The following is a 10,878-nucleotide window of genomic DNA, read 5'->3' as shown; positions in this document are numbered from 1 at the left end:
TTGACTTCTTTATTAAGACATTCGAATTATTATTACGTACATAACTTAAATTAATGTTATCTATTACTTACGAAAAATTTAGATCCACTCTAATATATCATGTAGCATGTGTAAAAAATTAATTGCAGGTTACAAGGAAATATTGCAATTTTGAGAATGACGCCTTCTTAAAGATAAGATAAATGTGATATGATATACGTACGTGTAAAAATTAAGTACTTAACGTAATCTGAAGATTTCCAATTAAAAATATGAAATAATCATAGTGTGTAAGAGATTCCTTATATTTACCTTGTCTTATCTTTGTCGGGTTAATTCATCGACTTTTATTAATAAATACTTAGACTTATTAATTCTACACATTATATCATTTTGTATGATCTTTAAAATATTATATTCGTCGCTTTTTAACTTTAAAATTTAAATAATAAATCTCCTAAGCAGTTATAATTTATCACCACTGAATTTTTTAAATATATGAATTTAATAAAATTTAATAAAAGGTAAGCTTTCGTCGACAATTTTGGCATAAAAGACGTTCGAGAGAAATATACCTTTATTACGTGATCTAATAATTCGTAATCCTGGTTAATTGCACGTTTCATTTTTATTTAATTATTTTGGCAACATGTTTGATCGTTCTAAAGAACAATGCAAGTGCATTATTACAAAATTACTTTTTCGTTGATAGTAATCAGTTTTATTTAATATCTTTCGATGGTATATTAATGATTATGATTGCGATCATTCTGTAAAAACTAGGTATTAAAAATATCAAAATATAATAACATTTCGTTTAAAAAATATTTTAATGAAATTGATAACAGATTGTTCTTCAAGAATCTTGTTCTGCGGTAGATTCTCTGTAACCGCTCTTAGGCTCTCTTCGAAGTTCTCTGATCACAATCGATCTACTAGAACCAACTGGTTGAATATCTGAGTCTTCGTCATCGGTCGAGTGCCCATCGTAAACTGTGTACCTCCGTCGCCTTTTTTTCGAGTTCGGTGTTTGCGGTCTGGGTCGAATTCTTCCGCTTCCTGATTCTACAGAATCACTTATCACGCTTTGCCTTCTGGCTCTACGTGCCATATAGGCTCTAGAATTTTTCTGATTCTGTGGTAAAGCGGTTTCGCTGTTATCGACGGAGGTAGTTCTTTCTCTTCTGATTCTTTCGTGTCGTCGCTCTTCCCTTCTAAGCAAATCATCCTCGCTCTGAATTCTCTTCTTTGCTCTCCTTGTTCTTCTATATTTATATCTTATGTTATCAGCAGAACCCATAACACGCACAGAACTTGTTTCTACCGAAATTTCATCCAAATTATCTAAGGACCGGGCTAGCCTTGGCATTTGTACTGCTTCTTCGTAACTAGGTGGCCCTATTAATTCGAGAGGATGGATTCTTGGTTCTGGTGCACGTTCCAACTGTTGTTCTTGTTGCTGTTGTTGCGTAGCTTGGTTCCTGTCGAACAATCAACAATTATCTTTCCTTTTCACGATACAAATATATTTAATAAAAACGATTTAATTGAATTGAGAGTAGATAATTGAAATGAAAATAGATAAAGTCAATTAAATATTTGGATTTTTATCTCGATAACTTTAAAAGGGAATTCATCAATTATGCTGAATGTACCATGATAACTTCTATTGAAATCATTGAAATTTCTGTAATAATATGGATTTTAAAAGAATATAACTTCCGAAAACAGACACTTAGCTTTTGTAAATGAGATTTATAAAGGATTGTTAAGTATACAATCGTTAATTTATAACCGCAGTTATACTTTGATCTTTTTAAATAAACTTATTTCATTGAGGTAAAACAGATTTCTAATTTATTGTACATAGGTAACATCGCAATTTATGCAGATTGACATTTGTGCAAAATGATAATTAAGAAACGATGAAAATGTTCTTGAACTGAAATTTTCAATTTTGTGGTTAATATCACTATATCGGAAAAATTGTAAAAAATTATTTCTATAGTTCTCGCTTTCGTAATTTTAAAAGAAAATTCCTTACTACCTGTTTTATCTTTAGGGAAAACACTTTGTTCATTTAAAACAGATTGCTTATACATTTTTAACACTTTTTTAAAAATAATCATTTTGCTTGCTATAGTCGAATAATTTTTTAATAACGCAACCCGTCTGAATTGAAATACTTTTGTGATTATTATCGTCAGCTTTAAATAGATAAGTAATCGTTTCAAATTAGATATTCATAATATCGTATATAAAAAATTTCAATATAATATTTTTTATTCTTAGAGAGTTCTTGCGTAGTTAAATTTATAAATCGTGTAAATCTGAATTCCTTAAAAGAGTCTTCCTCACCTTCTTTGCCTTAATAGTCTTAAAGTTTCCAATTGTTGTCTTTGTTCGATAGCTCTCCTTTTAATCCTCATCATATGTCTGATAGATATGAAAGTTCCACATAAAACAACGATTGTAAGAATAACGAGCATCACAAATCCCCAAGTTCTGTCCTTGTTGTAATAAACAGGTCCATTCCATACGTTGAAACAAGCAGTTAGCCAGGTATAACCAGATACGTTCGATGGACTTTGACAAAGCAAAGTTTGTTCCACAGTTTTTGCTGGTCGTTCAGTTAGAAAAGTATACAACATGTATAAGTCCTCACAGTCGCAACGCCATGGGTTGTCCTCTAATTTTATGTTGTTTATATCTGGATTGTTTCGAAAAATTTCTGGATTTATAGCTTCCGTCAAACGATTTCCTAAAAATTGAAGAAGTTTGCTATCATTAAAAAAATTCGAATAATTCTAAGCATTATCAAAACAATTGATTAACAACTATTGCCTGAGCAAATTAATAATCGATTATTTAATTTTTCTCGCTACCTTTGTGTCATAAATTTAATGTGATAAGATGCTAATTAAGATTAACATTAATCGTTAAAAAAATTTATTGATTATTTAGTTTAGAAAATTAACGTCTACGATGTATTTCGATTGGTCGACTTATACACGATACACGTGCAGGTAAATTATTAAAGAGATACGTTTCAAAAATACTTGAAGATCTCAAGATAGGTATGGTAGCAGATCTATCGATAAACTGGTAAAAATCAAACCTGATAAGTCGATTCTTAGTAGTTGCGGTAACTGAAGAAACGTATCGTTGAGCACCTCGATTATTCTATTTTGCCTTAAATCTAAATTCTTCAGTGATGTGGATTTTAATTTTGCTGGAAGCCTTTGTATTCGATTATCACTCAAAATAACGCTCCTTATTTTTGGCATGTTTGCCAAGAAATTTCCATTTAGATCACTTATCAAGTTTGACGATGCGTCCAACGTTGCTACCGTTGACGTGAAGTTTGGAAGCTCGTACAAAACGTTGTAGGATAAGTTGAGCAATTTGAGTTCAACATTTTCGTGAAATGTCAATGGGTGGATCACTTCCAAGTAATTGGCAGACAAATCTAATACTTGCAGTTTCACTAAACCCTCGAACGTGCTCATATTCAATTTTTCAACTCCATTCGCATTAAGGTAGAGGAAGCCGAGTTCCCTATTTTTAGCGAAGATTCGGTCCGGCAGCATGCGAATCATATTGCGGGATAATCGAGCCTGAGTCAATAAGGGAAATCCGTGTAGGCCTGGCCTATCCAGATTACATCTCGACACGTCCAGCTTCTTTAGTTTCGGGTGTGTCAATGTCGAGTTTCTGAAAATAAAATATTCACGATATTGTTTATGTAAGTGTAAGATAGGCTAACATACTCAACTGTTAAAATATTGAATTGGATTTCATTTATCTTTTCTTTCTTTTTTTTTTTATTTTTAAAAGTTAAAGACGAAATAGTTATAAGGGTACCACTTTTTATATTTTTACACAAAATGAATATTTCTTATGGAGTTCACTACTTCTTACTTGTGTTACTTTTTCATAGAATTTTGTAATATCATTCTAAATTTAATAGGTTCAGTAGTATAAGAAGAACAGAGAAAGAATAGAAAAAGACTGGTGTATATAATAAGATAATAATTTGGTAGGCTAGTAATAATAGAAAAGAATCTAATGCTTCTTAGAAAATATTATGTTCTAGATCGTATAATATTAATTTAAAGAGGAAATTATAAAATTTCATTCATTCTCCGATTAAAATTAGAATAACGGCTGCAAATTTAATTAATTGCGAATAATTGTCTTCGTTCTTACAGTTTCTTATTCCTTTCAACGACATCCTGTAATGTGACATGTTCTTAATATTTTTTATATTTTTATAGTAAAAAATAGACTTTTTATGCGAATAACGACGTAACGATCATACTGTACGATAATGCGAACGTAAATTGATACCGCAACCAGAGTTGCAAAAACAGTTACACATGCAAGACTATGATTTTAATTTTTTGTTTTGGATATTTCTTCATAACTAAAACTGAATCATCTTTCGTGATACAATTAATTCTCAAACGTTGTCCTCACCTTAAGGAATAGTTTCTTTGCTTAGAATTTCGATCGCTTACCTCGTGCTGTAGACTAAGGTAGGATTGTTGGACAGTCGAAGCTCTTCAAGCGCTGGAAATCCATTGAAAGTATCGGGTCTTAAGTAATTTAAGAGGCAGTCAGACATATCGAGCCACTGTAATTTTGGACTCCATGTGTTGTCGATGCTTTTCAGTGGGTTTCCCATTAACGTAAGCATAGTCAGTGCTGGTAGATTATCCAACGATGTATTAGTGAGTTCCCGTATCTCTGTTAAATGAAAAGGTATTAAAAACAAAATCGATGGTTAACAATTAAAGTTTCTTCTCAAAAACGAGGAATAAATTTACAGTTCTTATACGTATTGAATATATCATTTAGTTACTGTCGCTTTCAATGAAAGAATTAAACAAATAAATCTTCCGAGTATTAAATAAAATTTAATTGGTACTTGTATTTGGAATTTCGGATTTTATATCTTTGAAAATTTATTTGAAATGAAAGCCTTGGAAAATTCATGTTTACGATGAACGAAGATTAATTGAAGAGTACGTAACAAGTTTATTATGAAAATATTCATATAATTAATGAAATATAATTGTACCGCAGTAACTAGCATCCAAAGCCTCGATACTGGCGCTCATTAATCCCTCCAATTTGGATAATGGATTTGTGGATAGGTGTAGAACCGTTAACGATGGTAGTTGTCCTAAGGATCTGATGTCAACGACATCTTTTATGTTGTTGCCGCTTAGATCCAATCGTCGTAAACTTTTTAAAGACCTTAAATCGTCGGGCAACGAACTCAATTTATTTCTTGCTAAATTCAGGTATTGTAAATCTGTGAGTCGCGTAATGTCATCACTGATATTCGTTAATAGATTGTTGGATAAATTTAATTGTTCTACCTAAAACATAATTAAAAGATGATTGCAACAAAATAGTTAATAAATCGTTCTTTAAAACGTTGCCAATATCAAATGCACATTCTTGTAACTGGTAAGTCATCATTTCTTGTACGTAACGTTTTATGATCAATACATGACATCAATCTATAAAAGATTATTGCTCATATCTCATAAGATTGAAATCCATTGTGTCCAAAGTTATTACAGATAATATAAAATTTCATGTGAAATGCTATTTATAATATCAGAATACAATTTATATAACGTTGATTGATTCTCAAAGCAAAAACGTATTAATGATTCGAACGAAAAATTTCCTACATGTGTATGCATGCATATTTTCATACTGCAGTACTTCTACGTATGTTGACATTGCTACTTTTACATTGTTCGACATATATAATACCTTTACATATTTCTATATATGTAATATTCTTCAAGATATTCGTTGGATACTCATTTCCTTTCTCTACCGGTACATTTGTAGCAATGACTCATTCTTAGTTGCTTTTTTAATCATTAACGCGATAAAGCATAGAAAATGTCTGTTACACCGCCATTACCAACACTCGCAAACACTTTTTCTCTTCGTTCCAACACTACGAAGATGAATTCGTCATTAGCTTAATCCTACAGAGAGAATTCACCTACCACGTCGCTTATATTTTCAGGGAACACTTCCAAGCCTTGTTTTGAACACATGACAGTTCTTGGTTGTTGGCTGAGGTGGCACAAACATCTCGTAGGGCAAGTACTTTGACACATCGTGATCGAGAAAATTCCTAAGTACGTGGCTAACAAAGATAGCAAACCATGAGGCGACATTATCCGGTCCTTCATATTGTCTACTATCATACGCGATCGCGTGAACTTCCATAGAAATCACATTTTCATTCGGAAGCGGACTCGGATTCTTGTTAATAGAAACGTGGCAGGAATTTTTATGTCAACTTTCGACTGTGCATTTTCACTGTTCTTTTCTTTGAAGTTTCCTGGAATGAAGATGGACGGTCGCGGATCAATGAGTGGGCCAACAGTACTCGGAACCGTCCTGAAAACTACTGAGTACTTATCTTTGATAAGTAACGTGGGATATGCCACATGATATCTCTGTAAGATAACTGGCGCGTACAACGAGGTGTGGAGAACATTATTTCCAGTGATAGTAGAAAAAATCCAAATGATATATCGACAAATGCACCTGTTATTCGTCTAAAAAAATTACGATCATCGTTATATACGAATTATTTACATCTACTAGAACAAATTACGAGGTGCTAAAATTCGAAGAGTGGTAAGTACAAAAATTTAAAAAATCATTAGAAAAGTACTACTACCTATTGTTACAAATATACCATGTTCTTCTACACATTTTATTGTGATGAAAGAAAGTATAGAAAGATTAATTATCGTTGATACTTAAGAAATATTAATGGGATTAATAACGTTTAGGAGGAATTTTCAAAGGTATGTAAAAATATTTCATAATAAACTACTACAGGAAGTATATTTAAAAAACTAGTTTATGGAAACTTTTTCTGACAGAAGCATACGGTGAATCGTCTGTGAATTGAAATTTGAATGGGCAGTCCAGTGGAAAATATAAGACATTAGATAAGTACCTCAAGCATCCGAAAAGCCGATATTGAGGCGGCCATCTCCGCAGTCTAAGTCTCTTTCAGCTGACCCATGCGGATATTTTCCCCTTCCCCAACTACTGTCGATGTATTACAACCTTTTTTTATCAATCCAACAGGGCAGCATCTAAGGTTTTCTTCAGACTGGAACAACCGCAACCCGGAATTATGTCGATAACCAACGTTAATACATCAGTAGCAAGAATGCGATGACGTTAATCCATAAGATATTTAAGAGATAAAAGCATAAAAATTCACGTTACTTTTTTTGTTTTCATTTCCGAGTTCTAATCGCACAGCCTTACTTCAGTTAGTACTCGTATCTGAATATGGTCATTCGATTTTAACTTTCTCATAAGATAGTTCTAATTTCAGTGAATCACTTCATTCGTGTACCTCGTTACATATCCTTGTCTGCTGTAAGAAAACAAATAGCGACAAACGTATAGAAATTTACCGAGATTACAGCCTAGTATAATAAAATAATAGCTACAGTTTACAAAGAGAGTGCTCGCTACTTATCAAGTACCTACAATGTAGAACGTGTGAATCAATGCATGCGATAAGAATTTAGTTAAAGTTAGATAGCTGTGACATGCACCGATAAAGGCTCCTCCCTTCGTGTTGATAGATTTAAAAAAAGTCGTTATCCGCGCAGGACTGTGTCTCTCTCTTTTTCACACGTCCGGTTGGTCCAATGGGGATGATAGGTCACACCCTCGGGAGGGTGCAACCGGTTTAGCCAGCGCCGGCGCTTAGCCGACGGCTTATCCAGTAGGGACAAGGACGTGCTACTTCTACCTGTTGATATACTAAACCAACCCCTTCGCCGAGATTTTGCAAATCCACAGTTCCACACCAGACATTTGGTCACGCCCTCCAAACTGAAGATTACACGAATTCTTTGCATTCTTGCACCTGCTACTTTCCACCTACTCTTCTGTCTCGTTATAACCAGATTCTATGAATTTCAAACATTGAAGCTACGAGCTTTTAATCATCTTACGCTGAACATTACGTTATTAGAACAACGTTACGCATTCGCCAAGCAAAAGTTAAATATTGGGTTATGGAACGAAGAGTACTTTGCATCACGATGATGGTTATTCAATGGTTTCTGTATGAGTTTGATTATCAAGCCTGTATCGATTTCCCATTTCTAATTTCAAGTCACAACCGGTGGATATACTGCAACGTATAGTCGTAATAAAAAAAATTGGCGCTCTTTAATACGGAGAATGTGAAGTGGCGTTGATTAATAAAATTTGATTAAAAGTAAATTTGGTGTCCAAATTTACTTTTACTACCAAGACACGATTCCGTGTTTTGTATTTAACAAATTATTAAGCGACAATCCATATATAAATTTTAAAATTTATATACTTCTTAGTTAAACACTAGAATAGACAATTCTAATTCGATCGAACGAATACGACAGATTTGAAGTGAACGTCTCAATAAAGTTGCTATATGTAATATTGTTCAGTTCTTTTATGTTTCATTGTTAAGTAAAAAACTGTTTCCCTGCAAATGTTCGAATCAACGCGTCGATACCCGTTTGAAAAATATGTAATCTTGCAGAGACCGAAGTATGTATCATCTCGGTATGACAAATCAAGAGAGAAAATACATACTTCTTGCCCGTTATTTCGAAGAGTATTAACAAGTATATCTATTCTCGCCTGTCAGCCGTTTAGAAACAGAATCAAAAGGTAACAGACGTATTCTATGCGTGTTTCTGGCAAAGCCGCGGTTACCATTATCGTAAAGGCACTGCCCATCCAGACAACAAAAATTCATCCGGCAAACTCGCTATTGAGGCCAGCTATACGAAACAGTTGCTGGAGAAGATATTACGTTGCTACTATCTGGCCTGGTAGATTCTGTCCTGTATGTCTACGTAGGTATATATATATCTATATACTATATACATCTCTCTATATATTTTTAACGCCTTCATTTCCGGCCACGTTGGGACACCGGAAATAGCGGGACGATACCTCGCGGTGTTTCAGGTATTGATCAGTTCGAGAACTGGGTACCACCCACCCTTAGCGGGTGGGGGTGCACCCTCTGCAGACTGGAAGCTTCGACCCCTGTACCGACCCCCTCCCTTTTACCCTCACCACCGGCTACCGGCGTTGCTCGTGACGCCCCCATCCGCCTCCACCTCCATCCCCTTCTCTTTGCCAACCTGCAGTTTCAACTGCCCTCCACCCACCGTGCCTCCATCCCCTGCGACCCAGCTACGAGCCATCGAAGACGAATCTTTAGATATCGCCGTCGTCTCCGCTCGGATCTTCGGGTTACGCTTCAGTAGGCTCTTCGGAAATAAAACGGGGACGAGTTTGCATTGGTATCGTTTGCACGGTAGCTTCTTCTCAGGAGACGTTCCAGGATTTGCCACAGCTACTTTATGGACCGTTTAATTGGAAATACTGCGACGTGGAATTTCTTTGAAGATTAAACCGCAATTCTTCAGAATGTTAGGTTGCTGTTGTGTTTAATATGATATTTCTTTCGTCGAATTAATGAGAATTACGTAGCTACGTGTTAGATCCAAGTTGGTTTTTTCGAACGTGTTGAGCTTGGAACCACAGAGCCGCCTGACGCGGAAGCTTGACGGGAGGGTCGAACTCACGCTTTTTATTCTTATTACATATTTATCCCGAGAAAAAATTGCTCTTCCAAGAAACTTTTATCATTTTCGATTCTATGTTGCAAAGAAGACGGCAGATAGTTTTTCATTGGATTTAGTTTTATCTATTCGTAGGACAAAGTATACTGTAAAATAGTATGCTGACAGGAAATTTGACTCGTAGATATCAAATACGAATAAGAGAGTGTCACATTCGTTGCATGTCTTCTATTAAATCCTACATATTAATTGCCAATTCCTTGCTAATTCATGCGACAGTACAATGATACGTAAATTGAAATTACTTACATATACAATATATCTTAGAGATACATATCTCTCCAATCTCTAATTACTTGCGTATAGTTTATGCTACTAGTTTCGACGGAAGTTTAAGAACAAATATCCTAAAGTTCTATGCAAAAAGTACTGACTGTTGTAATTAAGGTAATTCTCGCGCTAAACTTACTCGTTTATCACCTTTCGACATTAGAAACGGGGAAAGGATACTTTTGCGGGGGTTATACACGCGAGTTGTGAGATTCCGGAGTGATTTTATTTTCCCCAAAGCCACCCCCGCCACGCAATGGCTCTAAGCTCGGTTATAAATAACGGCTTATCTTTTGTCGGCTTCAACGCCACTGCGAGTCTGTACAAAGGCAAACTCCACTCCTCAGAACGACCCTACCCACCACCTTTTACGCCTTGTAAGGGGGCGCGTAAAAGAAGACGTCTTTCGGAACGTGCACTCGTAATTGCTGTGGCATGTATCTGAATTAAATCCAGCGGTTTGTCGTGGTCTTTCCGCATCGACAAGCATGCACAGATTGTACGTACAGATTTACGGTATCCTGTACGTGGCTTTGTCCTACGGGTTTACCCTACGTTCCAAAGTTTGGGATTGTTATCGTAATTCCAAGTGTTGATACATTATTAAAATTAGTAAAATTGGAATACATAATAAATACAAGGACTTTTTAACGAAAGGAGTAAAGAAACAATTAAATTACAAGTAAAAATAAAAGACACTAAAATAATTTCATTTGATGGTATGAAATTATAGGTGTTTTAAGATATATATATATATTACCTATATTTTGATAATATACGAACTTTCGATGATAATGTGTACATATATGTATATGTATGTAACATATATATGTATATACATAGATTATTTTTGTGTTCTTCAGACGGTGATAAATACAAAAAGAGTTAAAGTTGTAATATACAAAGT

At 34.6% G+C, this 10,878-nt stretch overlaps 1 protein-coding gene across 1 annotated transcript; it reads right to left on the bottom strand.

Annotated features, from left to right (window-relative positions):
* Positions 1–790: 790 nt before the first annotated feature.
* LOC100647933 (leucine-rich repeat-containing protein 15) lies at positions 791–6,459 on the bottom strand. The gene is made up of 6 exons (XM_003398157.4): positions 6,018–6,459; positions 5,063–5,366; positions 4,500–4,728; positions 3,098–3,693; positions 2,338–2,740; positions 791–1,460 (listed from the first exon to the last, which is right to left on the bottom strand). Exons 1-6 carry the CDS (start codon positions 6,219–6,221, stop codon positions 836–838), a joined length of 2,361 nt encoding a protein of 786 aa, XP_003398205.2. The 5' UTR covers positions 6,222–6,459; the 3' UTR covers positions 791–835.
* Positions 6,460–10,878: the final 4,419 nt, after the last annotated feature.

This window comes from Bombus terrestris, chromosome 10 (genome assembly GCF_910591885.1).
Source record: "Bombus terrestris chromosome 10, iyBomTerr1.2, whole genome shotgun sequence".
Taxonomy (NCBI): domain Eukaryota; kingdom Metazoa; phylum Arthropoda; class Insecta; order Hymenoptera; family Apidae; genus Bombus; species Bombus terrestris.
The sequence above is the reverse complement of the archived record's forward strand: the minus strand, read 5'-3'. Positions and strand labels throughout refer to the sequence as shown.

What these genes read in the sequence shown, in the direction of transcription:
- LOC100647933 (XM_003398157.4), bottom strand. Translation starts at nt 6,221, where the DNA reads ATGATAGTAGACAATATGAAGGACCGGATAATGTCGCCTCATGGTTTG. An exon ending in TTTGGATGCTAGTTACTGCG is followed by an intron (nt 4,729 to 5,062) that starts GTACAATTATAT and finishes TTCATTTAACAG; the next exon opens with AGATACGGGAACTCACTAAT. An exon ending in AGACTATTAAGGCAAAGAAG is followed by an intron (nt 1,461 to 2,337) that starts GTGAGGAAGACT and finishes ATTGTTCGACAG; the next exon opens with GAACCAAGCTACGCAACAAC.